This window comes from Gobio gobio (assembly GCF_949357685.1).
Source record: "Gobio gobio genome assembly, chromosome: 4".
NCBI lineage: Eukaryota > Metazoa > Chordata > Actinopteri > Cypriniformes > Gobionidae > Gobio > Gobio gobio.
The window spans coordinates 59,852,334-59,876,525 of NC_137100.1; the positions used below are offsets into that span (position 1 = coordinate 59,852,334).

The 24,192-nt window shown below is 38.2% G+C and overlaps 2 protein-coding genes across 5 annotated transcripts in view; both read left to right on the plus strand.

The window, feature by feature from the left end:
• Nucleotides 1–721: 721 nt before the first annotated feature.
• On the plus strand, nucleotides 722–7,166 carry LOC307125658 (sesquipedalian-1-like). Of its 4 annotated transcripts, none has more exons than XM_079815697.1 (3): nucleotides 722–815; nucleotides 2,221–2,316; nucleotides 3,156–7,164. In XM_079815697.1, the coding sequence occupies exon 3, from the start codon at nucleotides 3,176–3,178 to the stop codon at nucleotides 3,962–3,964; it is 789 nt and encodes a 262-aa protein (XP_079671823.1). In that variant the 5' UTR covers nucleotides 722–815; nucleotides 2,221–2,316; nucleotides 3,156–3,175; the 3' UTR covers nucleotides 3,965–7,164. The 4 variants fall into 4 exon arrangements, with proteins under 4 accessions (XP_079671823.1, XP_079671824.1, XP_079671825.1 ...); XM_079815698.1 differs by having other exon boundaries at nucleotides 723–815; nucleotides 2,221–2,352; nucleotides 3,156–7,156; XM_079815699.1 differs by having other exon boundaries at nucleotides 724–815; nucleotides 2,216–2,352; nucleotides 3,156–7,163.
• A 1,700-nt stretch (nucleotides 7,167–8,866) lies between these two features.
• Nucleotides 8,867–24,192, plus strand: part of sh2b3 (SH2B adaptor protein 3) — a 74,203-nt gene continuing 58,877 nt past the window's right edge. The window contains exon 1 of the mRNA XM_079815653.1: nucleotides 8,867–8,961. The gene's annotated coding sequence lies outside the window, so the exon portion shown is untranslated. The remainder of the gene's footprint in view (nucleotides 8,962–24,192) is intronic.

Below are 24,192 nucleotides of genomic sequence, written 5' to 3' on the forward strand. Positions count from 1 at the left end.
ATCATTATTTTAATCCTACCAATGTGACATTGAATCAATGTTTAACTGACTCGGTCACTAAAGTCCAAAGGAATAGATGATATATTAATGTGTGTGTGTTGGGCCCAAGCACCCTCCAAATGTCTGTCTTGGCAAAACAATGTCACTACAATAAAAAAGAGACTTCAATAATCTGAGCAAGGCCATTTGATATCTTATAACATTACAAGAATGGTAGAATTCACCCCTAGATCATGGTAATGCCATGTTGCTTTGGATATGTACCATGGTATTACATTTGATACCATCACTGTACCTTCCCTGCTGGGGAAAAATCCAGCTAAAACCAGCCAAGTTGGCTAGTCTTGGTTTTTCAGCCTGGCCAAGCTGGTGTTCACCTGGTTTATATGGTCGACCAGCCATGACCAGCCTGGTCATCTAAAAAAAATTCCAAAACTCCTCTAAAACTAGGCTGGGAGACCGGCTAAAACCAGTCAACTAGCTTAGGCTGGTGGTTTTAGCTGTTTATCAGCAGGGTTGGTACTACCACAGTACCAAAAAGAGCAGATACATATGACTAAACGAAATGGATATAATCTGAATTCATATATAATCAAGTATTCAATCCTTAAACCTAAGTTTAAATATGTGAGAAGCGCGTGGGACTCATTATGTTCTTTATAATAACCGATTGTGTGAGTAGTTTATGCACACACGAGCGCGCGCAGCGCTGCTGTTACTAGAGAGATTCCTGCAGAGTCACGTGATCGCCAGTCAGGAAAGGAAGAATGAAGGGAGAAAAGCTGTCCGCTGGCGTCCAATAACACACTCAGAAGGCAAGTTAAACATCGGTATATGCTCGAAAATATTCTCTTCATGAGTTTCTCTATCTTTGTAACGCGGCTTTATGCTAGTAACAAGGCTGCATTTGATGGTTTTAATGCCAAGCAAACTGCTCGAGCTCAGTCGCGAATGACAAAGACTGTATTATAAGTCATGTTGACTTAATTTCCACATGTTGTGCTTATGGTGATGGACGATTTCCTGACTTTACGAGTGTAAATGAGTTTGACAATGTTATATTAGCTTTTTATAACAGCTTGGTCGTTGTTAATGCATGTTTGTGCGTAGCGGATGTGATCTGACAGTATATTTCTGCAGCATTTTGATGCTCACTTGAAATGTAGTGTATACCATTTACAGTTGTATTTTGGAAAGCACATTGGTATAAGACTGCTGTCTGGATCACTAAAACTTTGGTACTAGGCTATATTAGCTGGTTGTATAATAACACTTTGTTTTTTTCACCGTGGCAGTAACGTTACCAAGGAACAGTATCAGATGGTAATACCATAGTATTTTGATGTGTACCATGATACTGAAATGCATGTATCATGGTGTTTACATTATATTACAAACAACTTCCAAGAACACTGTTGTTAATACCATGAAACATGATACTACCATGGTGCTTATTGGTTCCTTTTTTCTTTTCTTTTTTACCTTAAAATGCAAAAAAACAAAAACAAAAACAAAAAAACAGTCACCACCAGATATCAAAGGGTAATGCTACTATAATGGATGTACTATGGTTTTTACAATAGTAAATGTCCAAACTTCTTTTAGTATATACCAAGGTACTTAAAGGTGCCCTAGATTTAAAAAAATAAATAAAAAATTAACCTTGGCATAGTTGAATAACAAAAGTTCCATACGTGGAAATCACAAACACCATCGCTTCCTCCTTCACATTTACATCTCGTTTGTGAAAAACACCACAGAAAAATAGGTGAATCTCAACACAACACCGATCATTAATATGTACGCCCCCAACATTTGCATATGCTCTTTGTAGATATCAGAGAACAATTGAAAATATTGTTTCAACTCATTATATGTTTGTATTATCCATATAAAAAGTATTGTGGTGGTACCATGGTAAAGTGATGGTATCAGATGAAAACATGGAAATATCAAGGATATTTGGTAACTTCCAGCACTGGAAAAGTCATAAATATTTGAAAGAATATATGTATATGAAATTTTACTTGATTTGTCACATGGTTTTGACTCTAAATCTGATTCATTTATAGTTTAGTCACCCCACACAGACCTTGTGTATGGCCCTTGTTTTAAGAAAGAGGAATTTGCTTGTTTTGAACCAGGTCTGGAATGACACTTCAGTTGTTGACTTTATTGTGTGTGTGTGTGTGTCTGGCTGTTTCTATATTTTTAGTGCAGAAATGGGATGGAGATGTTCTACATGTGCTGGTGTTTTGATTGATGGTTGGAAGCAGGCCACACGTGAAGGCTTCGCAGAAGAGCTTTGAAAGAACGGTGGGAATTTAGATCTATTACCGTTCAAAATTTGGGGTCAGTATGATTTTTTTTTTTAAAGTAAATCTATATTTGTATTCAGCAAGGATGCATTAAATTGATCAAAAGTGACAGTAAAGACTTTTATAATGTTACAAAAGAAATGCTGTTCTTTTGAACTTTCTCTAACAGATTTTGACATTGGTAATCAGAAATATTTAATTAGAAGCAAATCATCATATTAGAATGATTTCTGAAGGGTCATGTGACACAGAGGACTGGAGTAATGATGCTGAAAATGTATAATTTTTTTTAATAACATTTCACAAAATGACTGTGTTTACTGCAACATTAAAAACAGACCCCAAACTTTTGAACAATAGTGTTTTCATTCTTTCACAATGTTTAATATATTCACGGTCTTTATAGCCTAGTATATTTAAGAAGTAAAACAGTAAAAATCAAGTTAAAAAATAACTCTTTACTTCCTATTTTTATGCACATCTTTGTAATATTGGATTGCAAAACAAAAATCTAATTTCAGCCTACAAGAAAACTAATAGCCAAATAAAAAGTGGAATTATCGCAATAATCAGTGTTGAATAACATTATACATTGGCTGATAACTGATATGCAGAGCACATTTTTGTATTTTATTACTTTATCTATTTACCATTGTAAATACAAACATAAATTATTATGATTATATTTAGATTAGGTGCTGTTCTTTAGATTTATTTGTAGACCCAATATGGCAAGTATAAAATTGGGTTAAATATTAGTTAAATATTATCAGTCTATCTCTAATGTTTACTGTAACTGTGTACTGTAAACTCATTTTTTTTTTATTTCTGTTTCAGAGACGGGTGTCTTCGCCATCATGAAGTTGAATGAGAGGAGCGTGGCGCATTATGCCACATGCAACTCTCCTCCAGACAAGACAGGCTTCCTCTTTAAGAAAGGGGAACGCAACACGGCGTACCATCGCCGCTGGTTTATTCTGAAGGGCAACATGCTGTTCTACTTGGAGGAGAGGGAAAGTCGAGAGCCGATTGGCGTCATCGTCCTGGAAGGCTGTACGGTGGAGCTCTGCGAGTCTGAATCCGAAGAGTTCGCCTTCGCCGTCAAATTTGACTGCATCAAAGCGAGGGTGTACAAGATGGCTGCGGAGAGCCAGGCCGCTATGGAATCGTGGGTCAAGGCTCTGTCACGAGCCAGTTTCGACTACATGCGGCTGGTTGTGAGGGAGCTGGAGAGGCAGCTGGAGGAGGTACAAGAAGAGAGATTGTTACAAGCGAAAAGCAAGGCGAAGAAACACCAGACGCATGGACAGGGAGCAGAAGCAGGCCTCCAAACCGCCACCCCGTCCCTACAGAACGCCGCCATAACGGGGCCTTCGCAGGAGGGGCTGTCAGGCAGAGAAAACGGGGTGTCTTGGAGCAAACACACCAGTGTAGCAAACGGTGTCAGCGAGGGCTGTGCATGGGAAGGGGAGAGGAGCGTGAGAGCAGAAGGAGTCCGACCACCTCCGGTGCCTCCGCGGAGGAAGACCAACGGCGGGTCGCTCGAGAGCCCTGTTTCTCCCGGCACAGGCTGCTTCTCCAAACTACATGACTGGTACGGCAAAGAGGTGGCTGAACTGAGAATAGAATGGCTGCAGAGCCAATGAATGAAGCTGGATATCGGCAAGAGACTCAAAATATACATCCGCACGCATTCTATGTTTAGTGCAATCATGGTTTAAAGCGTCAGTTCACCCAAAAATCTGTCATTAATCATGACGTTCCAAACCCGTAAGACTTTCGTTCATCTTTGGAACACAAATGAAGATCTTTTTGATGAAATCTGAGAGCTTTCTGTCCCTCCATTGACAGTTACACAACTGACACTTTGATATTAAAACGAATCCATATGAATTGGGCAGTTCAGTCCAAATTACTGAAGAGACTCAATCGGTTTATATGATGAACAGATTGAATTTAGGCTTTTATTCACATATAAACGTTGATCAGCGAACATAAACAGATCTGTTTAGATATATCGTTCTATCTGTTTATAGAACGTTTATCTTCCAGATCTGATGTGTGCATTGATGAATGTTTAAATGTGCATAAAAGCCTAAATTCAATCTGTTCATCATGCAAAGCGATAGTCTCTTCAGAAAATTTGTACTAAACCGATTCATATCGGATTATTTTTACGATCTCTTTATGAACTTTATGAAGCGTCAAAGTGGTAGTTGCGTAGCTGTCAATGAAGGGACGGAAAGCTCTCAGATTTCATCAAAAATATCTTAATTTGTGTTCTGAAGAAGAACGAGAGTCTTACAGGTTGGGAACGACATGAGGGTGAGGAATTAATGACAGAATTTTCATTTTTAGTTGAACTAACCCTTTAAGAAATAATCTGTCAAATTCAGCTACAAACAGAGAGTGCATCAGAATGAAAATCACTTGTCCACTTTTACAGATTTTTTTTTTTTATAAAACAAGACCAAGCCTTTTTTAAAGGAAGATTCTGTCGTCGTTTACTCACCCTCATGTCACACTCCAAAACTGTGGAAAAAAATTAATACAGCAAGCGACCAAAAAAACTCATTAATTATATACACCAATAGGACAAAATAAACCACAGCATTTACCTAAATATATTTTTACTGATACATGAAAAACATTACACTTCTTTCAACTGTCGAAGACTGACCTGAATGAATCTTTGAATCAGTTCATTGGAACACAGTTTGAACTCTTTATGCAGTTTTTGCAATTCAGAAATGCTATGAAAATCATCTTTAAAAAATCACAAAAAAGTTGTGAGACAAGGACGGCAGTCTTTAAGAAACTTAATTGCCAAATAAAAAGTGCATTAAAATCATCGCAATAATCAGTGCTGGAAAGCATTATACATTGTCAGAAAAGTCATTGCAATATTGGTATATCGCCCAACCCTGATGATACTAAAGATCGACCAACAGATTTATTTTTTTAAATGTCAGACATTTTTTTATTGATTCTTTTTTTCTATTTGCCATTGTAAACCAAGACCTAAATGATTATGATTACATTTAGATGCTGTTCTTTTCATTTATTTGTAAACCCAATATGACATAAGCTCTTAAGTAGATGAGTGTGAATATGGGTTTAATCAATATAATGAAATATTGTTGTATCTACAGTGCTCTTTTCTATATCAAAATAAACGGACACTGGGGCTGTCCAGGTTCAAAAAAGCACCATAAAAATATCTTAACAGTTCATATGATAACTTTAGGAAAAGCACAAGGTTTGGCGTTGTGATGTAAAACATTGGTTCTCATGTTTTGTCATTTGTCTCTTCGTGTCTGGAGATTATCAGTGAAAATCACCATTTAAGGTGCTTTAAGTTTGACAGTCCCAGTCCGCATTGTGAAAAAGAGCATTGAGGACAGTCTGCCAAACTTCTTCCTTTGCATTCATAGAAGCAAGAAAGTGATGTGGGTTTGGAAAGACATGAGAATGAGTAAATGATGACGGCGTTTTCTTGTTTTAGACGAACTATTCCTGTAAAGTCTCGTACTTAACGTCATGTTGGGATTTTCCTAGAAACTCATGTTGAAGTGGCTTGCCATTTCCTTTTTTTATTTTTATATATATACATTTTTTTAAATTGACGTCTTACTTGCATAACACCGTGAATCATTTTTCACAATGTTGGTCTTGATTTTAAAAACTAGAATAGCGGTACAATATCTGTGTTTTCGGAATCAAAAACACCTTGAATGTTAAACATTACAGTGCCAAAGCTGGTCTATGGTCATTTGTAATCATTTTGCAATATAATGTAGCAACAAAATATTGATCGGATGTATCACAAAATTATAAAACAGTTCCTGAGGAGTGATTTTTATGCTGCATTTTAGAAGATCTACAATCAAACTTGCCAAAAACATAATTGCCAAAATGATTTCTTTCTTTAAAGTATGTAGAAGTGTCTGAGACGATGGATCTATCTAACTAGCCAGCTAACATGTAATCTTCGGTTCATGGATCTTTTTTTCTAAGCAACTCTAATACAAGATGTTATTCAGTTTTAGACTAAGCTTTGCTACGATTAATTATATATTATCATACTTGCCAATTTGCATGTCAATGCTTTGCCTAGCCTGTTTAAAACTGACCAATTATAGTCATCATACTGTGACCAACATTTAATACATTATACAGACAGCTCTCGAATTTATTTATGGCTTTTTTTTGTAAATGCTTTTTTAAAGGTACAAATTGTGTGCAATCCTGTAATCATATTTGGGGAGGTGTTGCCTACAGTAACGGACAGTAAATGTGGTCCTTAGCTGGCCGACCACAGTGCCTTCAGATTTCATGTAAAACACTGTTTGATTCCACAATAAAATAGGAATCGATGGTGGTTATAATCCTACCTTCTTGTGTATTAACCAGGTACTGATAGTAACATGACAACAACTGCAATAGAATTAACCTGTTGCTGAAGCTGTATTGTAATAGCCAGCGTGTCAAAAAGGCACTGAAATTACCTTGGGTAAAATATTTCATTTGAAGGAAACCAGAATGTAAGTTCAATGTCAAATAAAGATGAGCATCAGAATAAAATATGTATTAAAGTTGTGTTTTTTCTTCAACATGTGAACTCGCACAATCGCCACACGGTGGCTCAGCGTTGCTTTCATTTTCATCAAGACGGAACTTGGGTTCATTCACAGATCGCGTGTCATTGCATTAGTTAGAAATGTGTGTATGGAGATGCATTCAACTTTTATTTGATGGATGGTTTCGAAAATTCAGTGCTCTTGTTTTTGTTTACATTTCTTTTCTTCAGCGATGTGCATAATAAAAAATAATCTATGAAACACTTTTACATGTATATTATGCCTTTTCAATGACATGAAAGTAAATGGGGATTGTTACTACTGTGGAACTTTTTTCATAACAACATGAAAATTTCATATTTCTCACAGCTAGCAACACGCTTTCAATGGACAGCACACATTTGACAGGAAACTAATAAATATATCATGTGAAGCCACAATGAAAGCTATGAACTTGAGACTGTTTTCAAAATAAAAGTCCCAACGCGCCACATTAAATTAGGTTATAAAGTGGGTGACATACTAACAGGAATTTAAAAAAAATTGTTAAACATATTTTAAACATTTCGTTTTGTTTTGTACTTAATTTGTGTGTGTGTGTGTGTGTGTGTGTGTGTGTGTGTGTGTGTGTGTGTGTGTGTGTGTGTGTGTGTGTGTGTGTGTGTGTGTGTGTGTGTGTGTGTGTGTGTAGATGCACAGAACTGTACATCTATACATAGCATTCTGTATACGTTGTATACATATGTCATTCTAATTTGTATCATTTGTTTACTGTATTGTAATATTTTTAATTGTATTCCCTCCTTTTATTGTTGTGTTATATTCCTTTTTATCACCCTTGTCCCTATGTATATATCAAGATCTTGATAAATCAAGAACCTCTTGAATGTTTCTCAAAATAAACCACTTTTATACATAATTTCCTTGTTTTGAAATATCATGAATATTATATATATATATATATATATATATAGTGATTAAGTGTATGAGAAGGTTACAAAAACTACATGAATGGCTGATGCCGCGTTCCAGACAAGGTTGAACATGGGATTATCTCAAATGAAATGTCCCACTCCAGACCTCAGTGAGTTCCAGGCAATCTGACCTCCCGTTCACGTTGACCACATGATGTCGCCACAGTCACACAACGATATTGTGTTTTTGTGTCAAATAAAAGAGAATAAAAACACATAAAATCGAAAGAAAAAAAACAAAGGCATATTATATAAATGTTAAAGTTTGTTTTTATGTTTACGTTAATTTGAAGTATAGATTTGTACAGTACGTACGTAGATGACACATTCGGCCAATCCAGACACGTCGGCGAGCCCGCCATCTTGCAACGGTCAACATGTCGTGACTCACAGTAAGAATCAATGAAGCTGAAGAAATTGGATAACTTTTCACAGGTGAGAATGTGTTGGTTTGTGTTTGTTTGTGTATTAACTCGATATTACATATTTTTTTACAACGGTGCTTTTAATGTTTTTACTTTTATTAATGTTTTAATGTTTTGTTCGCTGACACCTTCGTCTTCTTGTGTTGTGTTAGTTAAGCAAAATCATAAAAATATTTTGTATAGATATTTATACATGCATCTATTACGGTTGCAGACACTCAAACCTACTCTTGGGTGTTCATCATGGACCGGCTTTGACCGCTCCAATATGGCGGATGGATTTAGGTATAGCAGCCGCTGACATAGCTCCTATGTATATACATCTATGTTTGGAAGAAGGACTTGCAGACGTCTTGAAAAAAAAGTTGCTGAGGTCGGGGTTAATCGATGTACCCCGAGTTCACACTCCGACCGTCCGATTTTGAGTGGCGTTCCAGACGTTATTTCATAGAAGGAGGTCCGATCTGTCTGGAACGCAGCGTTAGCACACGGAGCGGGGCTTTTATTTTGCCGGAAACTCTGTGTCTCGCCACATCAAGGATTTTTCGTCGCTTGTTGTCGCTGTGTCCATGGAAAGTTTTTTTTCCTTCCTGAAAGTTTACGCAGGACTGTTGTTGCGCGCATCCAACATGACAGAGAAAGTAACGGACACCACGGCTGGCAGGCAAGTCATGTTTAATCATTATCATAGCTCTCTCTTGTTGTAAGTTAAGACGTTTAAAGGGATTCTGCAAACTATTAACCGTCCGTGATATATATCCCGACACTTTGGGCCAGAAGTTTCTTGGTCAGTGCAGATAACGCAGAACGTGAGAGTTTGAGTCGAGAGGGGGGGGGTGGGGGGTCTCCCGTTTCTGCTCTGCGACAGTTATGTACACCGCAGTAATTATTATGAAAGTTTGATGTATTGGCTCTTGAGGTAATGCGCTGCTATCTTCCCTCTCAAAGTTTATTGCAAAGTTATAATGAACGTGACACTCGCACGCGAGGCGCAGAAGAAAGTTTAAAGGGATCACGCAGTTTCACAGCGCGTGCCGAGCGATATGTGAATTACGTACGTTTTCTTAGAATTTGCGTCATTTCAAATGTGCAATTAAAGAAAGAATCGCAAAATGATGACCATATTAAACTGCACGTGCTCATGCGTTCACACCCGCTTACAAGTTTCTTAATGGCATCGAATTAGGGCCGGTTATTACGTATTTTTCTGTTACACAACGTACACATTATTATTATGAATAATATTAATGTATATGTACTAATTATAATAATGTAACACGAGCTCATTTGCATACTGTATATGGCTCGTGTGTACAAATTAATTTATGGAAGCCGCTTTTACTTTAGTTTATGATGTATTTTATTATTAACAATAATATGGCATGAGCTCACTTGCATACACATGAGAAATGTGCATGTGTATATACCAATGAGTTTATGCCAGATGTGCTTTTCATTATCTTGAACAAGCGACCGGGGAAACCCTGCCTGCACTTTAGTTTATGATGTGTTTTAATAATAATGTATGCCATGAACTCATTTGCATACACATGTGAAGTGCGCTCGTGAACATGTGTATGCAGATGAGTTCATGGCCAAATATGCTTTCATCATCTGGCATCTGGATCAGTTTGTGATGTTTATGTCAGGCAGATGTTATAGCCCTGCAGCTGGAATACAAATCGTAAATTGTGAAGTATTTAGGTAGCATCTACTGAGTGTGTGACTCCTCTTAGGTCATGTTGTTTGACCTTGGAATCTAAATTTGACTTTTTATGTACCGATTTTGTTCTTGCAGTGGTGAAATGACTATTAAGAGTTTCCTGCTATATGTATATATATATATATATATATATATATATATATATATATATATATATATATATATATATATATATATATATATATATATATATATACACACACACACACACACACACACACACATTTACGTATATATATATATATGTATATATATACACACACATATATATGTATATATATACACACACACATATATATATATATTATATATATAATATATATTACACATATACGTGTGTGTGTGTGTGTGTGTGTGTATGTATATGTGTGTATATATATAATATAATTTATTATTATAATTTATATTATAATTTTTTTATAATTGTGCATTATCTATTAACACAGTCAGTAGGAGCCACCACAGATGTTATTATTTTGTTTACAGGTGGGTTCATCTGAGATATAACTAGGTTATTATACCGAAATAATAGAAACAAAACTAATAGGCCTACATTTATTAGCTTTACCTTGCGAACATGACAACAACAAAAAAAACTATTTGTGTAAAATTGGTCAATCGAATTAAGGCTTAATGGAAAGAGAAAGTCAGAAAGACCTCAGTCGCACTAATTTTGATGCCAAATGTAAATATGAGTTTCATTAGCCGATTATTTAGGACTTTTTACTGTGCTTTATATTTTATTGGTGTGATCAGGGTCCAAAACAAACTGTTTACCACTCCTGGCCTGCCGTATTAACTTTCTGAAAATATTTCTTACAGCCCTCAAAATATATTTGTGTCCTTGTGACAATGGAGCCATTCGGCTTCCTTTAAAAGACCTGATTGAGTCAAGCAGCAGATGAATAAATAACAAATTGAACATGCATCGCGTCACATTTACTAATGTTTATTCCTACAAAATGCTTATTTCTCTCGTATAGGGAGTGTTAAACTTTGACCTTGGGTGGTTGTGATATTTATAACATGCATCAGTACAGTTTTGGTTTTCTGTGCGTCTCTATATAGATACGAATTTACATATCTCAGAGCACATCAGAAATCTTTTAAATGTATGACAGAGCATAGAGAAGCACTGATGCCAGCACGTGCATGCTCACATTCAGAACAGGGGATTCTGTTGCATCATGCGTTCGTCTCAAGAATCCCCCGTTCCCACACTCGCTGGCCCCGAACTCCCACCCCTACACGGGGGAACAGTGTGTCGAGATGTGACTGCGCGATATGGTCGAAGGAGCCCTAAATGCTCAAAGCAGCGTGCTACTTGTGAGTGTGTGTGTGTGCATGTGTGTACATGCACTTCCTTTTGATCAGCCTCCTCAGGTCGTGCAGCCTCATAAAGCCGTTCTTTTGATTGCGTGTGTTTTGAGTGCTTCTGTCTGGTTTTTGTGCACGCTAGTGTCAGGGAGAGAAAGAACCACTATTGAATGGGCTTGTGCAAACAGGACAGGGGGGGGAAATTACAAGGTTTCATTGTATCTTGCTTGCAGTCGAGTCAAGAATGCTGTCATTGTGTGTCTGGAGACACATAATATTTGTCTAGCAGATGCACAGACATCGCCGAGTGCCATTGAGGTGTTGAAATGTGTTTTTGCTCATTTGAAGGCACACTTTGGAACGCCTCCCACAAAGTGTATAATTAGTGCTCTGTGCTAAAGCACTCCTGCCCCCCCCCCGCCACTATTGGTCACACTTAGAATCAGGAGTTTGTTCAAAAATGTTGTGCTATGAACCTCAACTCAATTCTAGGAAATCAGAATTAAAAAATAGTTCATGGTGGACTATAAAACTTACATGGAAGGAGGAACCTGAGCCATATCTAGGGAACAGGGCCCGAATTCATGAAAATCTTCTTAAGAAAACTCAAATATTTAGTTAAAGGGTTAGTTCACCCAAAAATTAATTACTTACCCTCATGTCGTTCGACACCCGTAAGACCTCCGTTCATCTTCAGAACAGAAATGAAGATATTTTAGTTTAAATCTGATGGCTCTGAAAGGCCTCCATTGGCACAATGCACGGTTCACTCTCAAGACTCTTAAAAGGTACTAAAGATGTCGTTACAAAGTCCATCTCACTACAGTGGTTCTAAAATAACTTTATGAATCGGCGAGAATAGTTTTTGTGCGCAAAAAATCGAATCATGATTCGGATCGCGTGTCAAACCGCCAAACTGCTGAAATTTGGCGATTCAAACTGCTGATTCGACTCACTGATTCATAACGCTTCGAAGCTTCATGATGGCTTGTTTTGAAATCGTCATCACTATGTAAGTCGTTATTTAGGGTTCAAAAACTATTCTCGTTATTTTTGTTATTTTAGAACCACTGTAGTGAGATGGACTTTGTAACGACGTCTTTAGTACCTTTTAAGGGTCTTGAGAGTGTAAAGTGCATTGTGCCAATGGAGGCCTTTCAGAGCCATCAGATTTCAACTAAAATATCTTCATTTCTGTTCCGAAGATGAACGGAGGTCTTACGGGTGTCGAACAACATGAGGGTAAGTAATTAATGACAGAATTTTCATTTTTGGGTGAACTAACCCTTTAATGTCTGTGTTGAATACGAAATATTAAAGGTAGGGTAGGTAATTTTGGAGAGGCTTGCAATAGCAGGCTAGCTTTGAAAGCATAGATCCCACCCTCCCTTCAGAGCGTCTCCAAAGCCACGCCTCCTTCAAAACACATGAACTGCACAGCAGAGTCTGCAAAGCTTCACGAGAGACAGCGTTAAACTACCACAGATCTCAAAGCACATAATCATGAACATATAAACATTTGACTTGTACTGCCTGACTGCTGCAGATTAATTTCAGTGTTGATAGTGTTGACATAGAAAAGCATCAATCCGAGTCGGAGGACTTGAACAGTTTACGTACGTCACAGGTTGCCATCTTGTAATTGACCTATCGTAAGCCCCTCCCGTCGAACGCAGATGAGCCAATGGCTGTTGAGTATCAGTTGCACGGCAACCGGAACTCAGACATCTTTAGGTTTCAGCGCCATAGAGAAACATTGGAAAATCCGCAGCTCTCATCGGTTTGATGGTGTTTATGCTACAAAAATGGTAAAACGATGTGCCTGGGATACTGTAACACTGATTCCAGGTATCCTGAGAGGAGTTTATGGTTGTTATACTCTCATTAAGTTATGATTAAAGTTAGTAAGTCCCTGCTAACATACAAACCGAACTGTTCTCACGTCATGTAATGTTAACAGTGTTGGTCAAAAACACATAAACGAAGGTCTACAAGTCACCGATTTTTTTAGTGATTTATTTGTTTTTGTATATATTTTTGATATTTCTGTGAGTTTAGATATGTTTAAGGTCTGCATTATCTGTCTTACTAAAGAGCGACTCCTATTTTGATGGGTATTATAGACTGCGGGTAGTGAAAGGGAGAGCTAACGTTAGCAGTTGTTTTGCAGATACAAAGTTTACAGTTTATTAGCACCCCCGAAAAGGCATACGGTCTGTATATGTTTGTTCACCGTGAGTGTTTTTGTATAATTTGCTGTGTATGTTAATGATAATGCAACGGAGAGAGAGAGTTTGTGAATGAGACGTTAATACGCGCACTTCTTATGCTGTGAAAAACGATGTAATAAACTTCATAAACCATCAGTAAAGTTTGGCCATCAATCAGAGGGGGTCCGCTTCATTCTTGTCCAAAAACATCTTGGGATAAGGGTTTCACACTGACAACTGTCATTGTAAGACAGTTAGCAACTCCGCTTGTTTGTCCGAGTTAGCAACAGTAACTAAGGGGGGGCGGGGCTTACCGATAGTTCAATTACGGTAATGACATGGCATGAACGCAGCGGAAGCTTGTTGTTTTGGTTCAGGAGGAACTGTAAAAGGCGGCTGCTGTTTGTTTTTGGTGCTCGGTGACCAAGCTCAAGTGGAACTGAAACCAGGAGCGCCTCTAGCGATTTTGGGCCCTATGAAAGAATATGAGGTTGGGCCCCCCCTAACACACCCATTCTGCACCAAACACTGCTCGCTCATCCCAGAATGCACATTGTGACATGTTGGTTCAAAAATATGTGAAATAAGTAGGGCTGTCCCCGACTAAAGGTTTTTATATAATAGTAGTTGTTCATTTAAGCCATTCGTTGACTAAGCACTTTAATTAATTTAATTACATAAATATGAGAGAATTCTAAACCTGAGCGTTTACATAATATTAATATATTACCGTAATGAGTAAGCTACAGATATAATAGGCTATTATTATCCCCACTCAAGCGCTCGCATTAAGCTTGCCACAAAGAACCTGCAAACAAAAATAACGACTTTATTTTAGCAATCTCTTCTCTTCCACGTCATTCTCCTATGCTGTTCAAAGTAAACACAGTACAGCATTTTCAGGTTCTACATCAGAATAAAAAAGTATTCTTGTCGTGTCATAACATTGAGGTTGAACCACTGGAGTTACATGGACTATTTTAACGATGTCTTTACTACTTTTCTGGGCCTTGAAAGTTGCAATGACGTCGCTGCCTATGGCTGGTTCAGAAATCACTTGGATTTCATCAATAATATCTTCATTTGTTTTCCGAATATAAACGAATGTCTTACGGGTTTGGGTGAACTAACCCTAAAAGAATGTTTTGTGAATCCGGTCCCAGAATACAATAAGCCGCTTTTCCACCATTGGACCAAATGGTTCTACGAATGGTAATGAATGGTTTCAGTTCCATTAGAGCTTGGTTCAGCACGGCACAATTACAAACCGTTCTCAGCTCGGAGTGCTGAACCGTGCTGGTAGAATGCTTGTAGTGAATGCGTTTATAGAGACTTGGGGTTGGGCACTTGTTTTTGTTTTTTTTGGGCCAGCAAGCAACCACTCAGAACTCCCTAGTAACCACCTAGCAACTGCATGGCAACAACCTAGAATTTTGTCTGTGACTTTTGCACAGGCAAACGTCACTTCTATTCTATTAGAAAATGTAATATTTTGCGGTTTAGAACGGGTTTTAAGGATAATCCTGAATGTTGGCGAGGCCAGAGAGAGGAGGGCAACCTATTACATGTCTTATGACAATGCTCAGAAGGCCAGTATTTTTGGATATAGGTGCATGATTATATTTTAAAGATATCACAGATATCACATTCTTGGTGACCCTCCCTTTAAGTCATGTTAAAAAAAAACCTGAATCACAGTGGATACAGGGCTGCATGGAAGCTTGTTTCTGCCACAGATTTTTTTTTTTTTTTTTAAAGATAATTGCGACTTTTTATCTCACAATTTATCTCACGAACTTACATCTTGCAATTCTGACCTTTTGTTCTCAGAATTGCAAGATATAAACTCGCAGTTGTGAGTTATAAAGTCCAGTTATGAATTTTTTCAGAATTGCACGTTTTAATCTCACAATTTTGACTTTATAACTCACAATTGCGACTTTTTATCATACAATTCTAAAAAATAAAGTCAGAATTGCGAGATGTAAACTCGCAATTGTGAGAAAAAATTCAGAATTATGAGATTAATTTTTTTATTCAGTGGCAACAAGCTTTCATAGAGTGTGATTGTGAAAAGCTGGAAATCTTACGCAAGGCCTCCATTTTTTTGAGTGGCTTTCGGATTCTAGGGCATGTGACAGCCCTCGAAAAACTCTCCTATAGTCTGCATGGGAAGATTGATGTTTATTTTGATAAATGGGGAAAAGTTTGGCATTTCTGTAATCCACAGTAGTAGCAAGCATGTGGTGAGATGAAAGTAATGGTCATGGTAAATATGATATAGCTCCTAGAGAAAATCAATAAAGTGCAAATCATTAAAAAAAATATATATATTTTATTTTATCTTTTTAAACTACTCTGAAATTAATTATTAAAAAAAAAAAAAAATATATATATATATATATATGTGTGTGTGTGTGTGTGTGTGTGTGTGTGTGTGTGTGTGTGTGTGTGTGTGTGTGTGTGTGTGTGTGTGTGTGTGTGTGTGTGTGTGTGTGTGTGTGTGTGTGTGTGTATATGTATGTGTTTTCCTGTATTTCTGAGCACAATGTGTACGAATGCATGAAATGGTGGGCATAAACAATGTCTGGACCATGTGACCAGCTAGCTCACCGGAAATGTGACATGAACACACACATATGGCAAAGGGGAAAACAATCCCAAGAGCCCCTTCTTTTTTGTATCCTGCTGCTCTGGCTGTTTGCAAGCCATTCCTTCCATGTTGATTACTTAAATTGTAAAAAAACAAAAAAAAAATTAACATGATATGCTGATGAAATAATCAAATGGATCACAATTAATCGCATATATCAACATTTAATGTGAAAAAAGCACAATTAGGCTTGACATTATTGTGGTAGCGGTAGACTAAATAATCACTGAATAGATATTAGAAAAAGTGTCTTTAGAAGTCAGTATAGTGTTTGTTTTCTGTGATTATTTGATCGATTATTTGCCTTTTGCAATTAGTTACAATATTAAGTTATACCTATTCTAACTAATAAACAAAGAAATCCCTTCAGCTTTTGAAAATGTCTTTTTAATGAACTTCTAGCCAAATGAATAGATCAATCTCCTTCAGATTTTCTGTCCTCCTCAGAAGTCATCAATAGTATGGAAGCTTGTTTCCGCCACAGAATAAAACATTTTAAAAGAGAATTGCGACTTTTTATCTCACAATTGTGAGTTTACATCACAGTTGCGTGATTATAGTCGCAATTGCACGATATAAACTTACAATTCTGACTTTATTTCTCACAATTGCGAGTTTAGGCTATATCTCGCAATTCTGACTTTATAACACGCAATTGTGAGTTTATGTCTCGTAATTCTGACTTTTTTCCTCAGAGTTGAGAGATTATCTCACAATTTTGACTTTATAACCGTATAACGTTATAACGTCAGAATTGCAAGATATAAACTCGCAATTGTGGGGGGGGAAACACGCAATTGTGACTTTATACAACGCAATTCTGAAAAAAAGACAGAATTGTGAGATAAAAAGTCACAATTACCCTTTACCTTTTTTATTATGTGGCGGAAACAAGCTTCCATACAATAGCCCAACAGCATTGGCACAGATTTTCTATTTATAAGCTTGCGATTCGATTCCGATTCCGATAATTCGATTCAATATCGATTGATTTGGATAAGTTGTTCAAAGCATTTCTAAAGATGCTGATTTTTAGACAGCAGCTGTCTGACTCTAAGATGGCTAACGGGAACATGGTTTGTGTAACATTAGCAACACATTATTAGCTGTTTGATAACGTAATCAAGTAAAAGGCTAGTCATATCAATTACCGTTACGTGTCCGACGCTGTAGAGAGCGATGCATAAAACGCATTACCATTCTGATACATCGACTTGTAGACGAGCCTGTATGAGTGAGTGGAGGCAGGGCTGATTTGCATATTCATTGATCGGCGTTTAATAAATAAATGAAGCAAGGGTGTAGAGTTACATTCAAGCTATTTTAAGGCATGAATAAAAAAAAAATTCACCGTTTGGTGATCAAAGATGAGTTTTAAGGGATAAAGTTATTGACTACAGGGGGGACTTCTGAAAATCGTGTCTCGCTCTGTTGCATTTGGTTTGGTTTTGCATTTGCAAGAATGTGACGAGACTCGTTTTAAGTTTGGTGAGGTTAGTTGTGTTCAGACTTGCAAAACGATGAAGTTGGTTCTTCAAACGTGAATTGCTCCGATGGTCAGTTTTGGAAGGGATGGATATACTTTATTATGGAGATGCATGAATTGGGGAGGCATTATTAATTGAGCAAATGTTTTCTTGTTATTTCTTGTAATCATTTATTTGTATTAAATGAATGTGTTAAATATGTAAACATATGGCAATTTCGTCCTGTGATGTCATGTCGTCCCCTCCTTGACATCTTAAAGGTCCCATGGCATGAAATTTTCATTTTATGAGGTTTTTCAACATTAATATGAGTTCCCCTTGCCTGAATATTCTCCCCAAGTGGATAGAAATGTTGATCGGTGTAAACCTGAGTTCTGGCTGTCTTTCTCTGCCTTTGAGAAAATGACAGGCCAGACGAGCCAATCCTGAAGTCTCCTGGTTTGACGTCCAAGCAGGAACGGTTCCCTCCCTTTCCTCCGCCCAGAGAATCTGCCTCGCCCATGCAAACGCTCGAGAGATCATTCCTTGTGAACGAGTGAATGCTGGCAGTTTCTCAGTGTTTGGATGTACAAATGAAAACAGAAGTCTTTTTTCAGTTCCTTCTGATCTGTGATCAGTGATTTCTGATGTGTAGCTAATTATTTATTATTCGTGCACACAATGCGGCTTCTCTCTCTCCAGACAGAACGGTGTTTTCTATCTTGTGAGTCAGTGTTTTTGTACGTCCTCGTCGCGTCTATCGGTTCTAGAATGTGCATACAGTCGGGAGTTTCTGCTCAACATCGGCAGAGACACATCCTTAGATAAACCTTACACACGCCGAGGCTCGGGCTGACCGGTCGGCCTTCATCATCCCCGACCCCCAGTACTGCATCTGACCCACAGCGGAGGCAGCAAACGCGGCGTGAGATTAAGCAGAAGGGGGGTAAGCGTGAGCATATTCGGGCTAGCCAGCCTAGCCCCACAATAAACTGGATTACATTCGATTACTGCTGTTGTGTCTTTGTTTGCGCTGTGTACTCAACGCGCGTCACTGACGCTTTTATTTTATTTGAAAAATAATGCTATTATCAACACTTACTTTTAACTCGTTCATCTCGACAGCTGTAATGGTACTTTGCATGTGTTACAAAGTTGGTAATAATGATGAAGACGACTCGGTGTGACTGGGACTCGTGTTTATTCAGAACTCTCAGATACAAACACAATAAACTCGCGCTGACTGACAGCGCTCTCATAACTCAGTAGTTACTATAAATAACTTTGTTAGCAATCGCTGAGCTCCGTCTCCGTGATGTCCAGTTCGCGAACGAATCATTCTTTTGAACCAGTTCTTTTTAGTGAACCGAATCAGTTCACCAAATCGGACTGAATCGTTCTAAACAGTTCGCGTCTCCAGTCAGCGCTGATCCATAATTTACTAAAGTTACTAACTTTCTGACATGAGTGACAGCCCCTCCGACTAGAAATAGACTAATAACCTGAAGTATATGCTGTAACTACAACAGTTCAGACATGCTGAGAACTGATGTGAAGTGAACTCACTCAGGTCCATCCGTCTCTCTGGCAGCAGCTCTTGCCTGCTCGTGCCTCGTAGACCTCGTTAAACCACGCCCCCTCCGCTCATTTAAAATGCAAAGATGTCAGCCAATCACAACAGTGGGCGTTTTTACTGAAGTCTCACAGCAGACACGCCTCTTGAAGCAGGGCATTCAGCCACAGGGCAAACAGCAGTATAGAAAAAAATGCCTTTTATTTCTAAATTATGACATTTTATGATGTAAACGTCATACTAACAATATAAGTACACCTCAGGAAACATTATAAAATAATAGAAAAATGCCATGCCATGGGACCTTTAAGTTTTTGCTTTAGCTACCATACCTGTCACACATAAAACTTCGAACAAAGTTTGTGTGTCTGTGTGTGTGTGTGAGAATAAGTAAGTGGTCACTAAGGCAGGGCAGGGTTTCCTGTCTCTGTGAATAAGCCCACTGCCTGTCTGCTTCCCGCACTCTTTATTTTTGTGTCTCATTATAAAGAAGTGCTCATGCTTGTGCGAAGAGTTGGTTCCGTGTTGGTTGCACGCTCATCAAGTCACAAGGAGGAAGCTGGCATGAGGTTTGCGATTTCTCTGATTCAGCAAAATTGCGTGTATGAAATCAGTTTCTGAGATTCGGTATCATCTGAGCACTGCTTTTATTATCACGACCCTACAGTACAGGAAACGCGCTGTGTGTGAGCTTCCAAAGACCCCAGCCGGGGAATTAGAGGTTGCAAATGTAATGGACTTAAAGTCGAATTGGAATACAAAGCACGGAAGTTACACCAGTGCACCAAGTTGAAGAAGTCTTTGTCTTAAATGGTGATTCTGAACTGTGTGGGTTCGATTTGGTCAGTGTTAATCGAGCAGTTGATTTGTAGAGGTTCCTTCAGTCCATAATATCTGTTAAACTAAACTTACACAGACATCATCTCAGATTTAATAATAGCAGCTTGAATCTTTTTTTTTTTTTGACGTAAAGCTAAAAAAACCTCATTTTTGATTAAAACAATGCATGGCTTTGTGCATAACGATTACAGTGAAATTGATACTATTGTTTGTCTTCTCCACATTATAAGAGTAAAGTTGCAAATCTTGGTAAAATGTATGATTTTTCACATACTTTAACTATCCCCATGTTTACTTTTGTTCTGGAAGTTGAGTTTATGAAATTCTAGCAAGTATTTTTAGGTAACGTTAACGGTAGTAGGCATTGCATGATTAGATTTAACCTAGCAAGGCCCTTTAAAACACCATAGTAACTACATTGCAACAACTAAAAACAAACAGGACACTTTAGCAACCATGTAGCAATGCCGTGGCAAACAACCACATCAGCCAATCATGGTTGTGACTCTCACAGTTCACATTCAGGTGTTTGCTAGATAGTATACATTGGTTTTTGAATGCTGATTTAGAGTCGTTTGATTTTAACTCAAGTCTTGTAGTGTGAAGAAGACTCATTTGTACAGATGCAAGACTTTTTTGCATTCCACTGCACTGCTTTTCCATTGTTTTCTATGTAAACAACACTAGACGGACGTCTTTGACCCTTGTACCTGCTTCTTTTGCAGCCTCTTGCTCATGACTCAGCGTTCTAAAAACGTGGTGCTCAAGTTACATGAAGTTAAACTTTTTTGCCTTTTTAAATGCAATATGCAAAATATATATATTATATTCTTTTTTTAGTGTTATTATTATACACTCACCGGCCACTTTATTTGGTACACCTTGCTAGTACCGGGTTTGACCACTTTTGACTTCAGAACGGCCCTAATTTTTCATGGCAAAGATTCATCAAGATTTTGGTCCATATTGACATGATGGCATCACACAGTTGATGCAGATTTGTCGGCTGCACATCTATGATGAGAATCTTCCACCACATCCCAAAGGTGCTCTATTGGATTGAGATCTGGTGACTGTAGGCTGTTTGAGTTTAGTGAACACATTATCATGTTCAGGAAACCAGTTTAAGATGATTTGAGCATTGTGACATGGTGCGGTATCCTGCTGGAAATAGCCATCAGACGAGGATCACTGTGGTCATAAAGGGAAGGACATGGTCAACAATACTCAGAACGGCTGTGGCGTTTAAACGATGCTCAGTTGGTACTAAGGGGCCCAAAGTGTGCCAAGAAAACATCCCTCACATCATTACACGGGATGGATCAATGCTTTCATGTTGTTTACACCAAATTCTGACCCTACTATAGACCAGGCAACATTTTTCCAATCTTCAATTGTCCAATGTTGGTGAGCCAGTGTGAACTGTAGCCTACAGGTAAACTAAGACACCTGAACTAGGGGTGGATGATTATTTTTGTTATTTTAATTTATCTTTGTTATTAAAAAATTAGAACGGTAGTCTTCACACTAATTAAATATATACTGATGCATAATAAAGCTACAACGGTTATTCAGCCAAGAGCACTGAGTGAATTTCTCTTTTTCTCTTGTTGTTTGACAGACAGCGGCAGGTTTACTGTATTAGCAGGTTTACTGTATTAGCAGGTTTACTGTATTAGCAGGTTTACTGTAGGGTAGGCTATTAGCAGGCTGTCACTTTAAGACCTAATGGACGGATTGACACGCATTTGGTTTCTTTCCCCAACTGATATTGTTCACCTAAAGCATAACCGACTATGTTTACACACTCTAAAAGAAAAGGTTCTATATGGCACCAAAAATGGTTCTTGGCTCGTAATCATAGGGGAACCTTTTTAATATTAAGTGCTATATAGCACCAATTTTCAGTGGATACTCATCAAGTCATTGATATTGACATAACTGTGTGTGTATTTGACAGTTTGAGTGTGTAACAAGGCACGAAACAGAACTGAAGGGGTCACACGCTTTCAGAGAGACGGCTTGTGCGCACGTTTGGTTGTGTGTGTGTCAGACAGCAGACAGCGCAAGTCGCGAGACTGCAAGGCATTGTTTTCCGCAAGTTATTGTGTTTGCAAGTCACATAAGTAACAGTCGTGTGCCCAGTCTATTCTCTGATATATGCATCGACCTAAAACGTACAATTTTCACAATGTTGAAGTAGCCTATTAAAATCATTCAGATATTGCGTGCCCTTGCGATATGCATATTGCAATATGTACATTTGCGATATTTCGATAATTTCGATATATTGTGCAGCCCTAGTCACTGGTGTGTCTTCTGCGGCTGTAGCTCATCTGCTTCAAGGTTGGATGTGTTGTGTGTTCAGAGATGCTTTTCTGCAGATCTCAGTTGTAACAAGTGGTTATTTGAGTTACTGTTGCCTTTCTGTCAGCTGAAACCAGTCAGGACATTCTCGTCTGACCTAAGGCATCAACAAGACATTTTTGCCCACAGAACTGCCGCTCACTGGTAGAGCTGTAACGATTTGACCAAAAATAAAAACCTCAATTACGATCAATGAGCGATTCTTTTGCTTGTTTTTGGCTTTCCATTTTTTGCCCTCATAAGGTTTTTGAGTAAGTTCCTGATAAGGTTTTTGAGTAAGTTCCTGATAAGGTTTTTACTGTAAATATTGTCTACTATTAAAGGTGGAATTTTTTTTTCTAATGAAAAAGTGCATTTCTTTGTGATTTTAAAATACTTGAAGGAAACGGTTCACTTTCAGCAGTTATTGTCTATGGGATAGATTTCTGCTTGTTGTACATCAGATAAATTAGCACAGTAGGCCTACATTACATTTATTTGAATGCATTAATGAGAGTGTGTGTGTGAATTACTCATACCGTCTCTATTCATTATGAAGCTGTGGTTTGTACTTACTTCAAAGGTATGCAAATGTATGCCTATACCGGTTGAGTTTCTAAGCTACTTTAGTGACTTTACTTTAGTCACAGGACAGCGTTGACACTGCGTTTCTGCGCGCGATCTTCACGTGATGTGCGAGCTTCTGTCTGAGTGTTTGTTTGTCACAATGTATCAGGCATTAGTTCAACATAATACACATCTGATAGTCTAAAATTAATTGCTTTAATGTTCAAACTGGCGGGCCTACAAATGACAAAGCTTTGTGAGAACGCAGGTGATAGAGGTCTGCCTTCAGGGCGCGCGCGTTGTCAGAGACGCGACACGGCTCGGATCTCTGTGTCACAGAAAAAGCTGAGCACTGAACGGAGAAGTTTTCCGTATTGTTGTTTTTGAATAGTGCACACTCGCTTTAAATGTTCATACTGGTAAGCCTTTAAACTCATTTACTTGACAAACTTTATGAGGACGAAAGTGAAAACGATCTGGCTTCGGGGATTGCGCGCGCCGTCTGTGTGTGTGTGTGTGTGTGTGTAGCAGCGCGTAGGCAATAAGAGCGGCAATTAACTTACCTGTATAAACTGTGTAAAACATGCAGTTACTATAGTGATCCTGGGCGTCTATAAACAAAGATAACTGCTCCTGCATCTCTCTAGGCGTTTCTCAATGTCAAGGAAGGATCCTCGGAAGCCAGAATTCCGAGGATGCTACGTCATCGACGTCCGTCGAAGGCCTGTTCCAATGTCGAGGATCTTCGGAATTTTAACCAAGGTCTGAGTACTTCATTCGGAAAAATATGCCATATACAGGAAAGGATGCTTACAAGTAGAATTCGCGCACTTAGCGTTCTCAAATCACCCACAATCCTATGCGCGCAGCTTTGCTATCTTGTTCAAAAAATACAAAATATCGGACGTTGGCGGAGTCGGAGTGTTAACGGGGCAATATGCTTTCAAGTGTAAGTATTTACGTTACCAAACATTTGTTATAACCGTAGTAAATATAAGTAAAGTTTCACTTTTAAATGCCAGTACAAATTACAACCGTATTGATATTAAAATACAAATTACGTTATTGATGGCTAACGGACCTTTTCACTGACGTAATGAGGCTGACGTGCACTTGCTAGCCTGTTCCATTTACGTGTTCTCCGAATGCTAAAGAGGAGCCTCGCCTCGCCTCTGAAGGAAGTGACTTGGAAGGACCAGT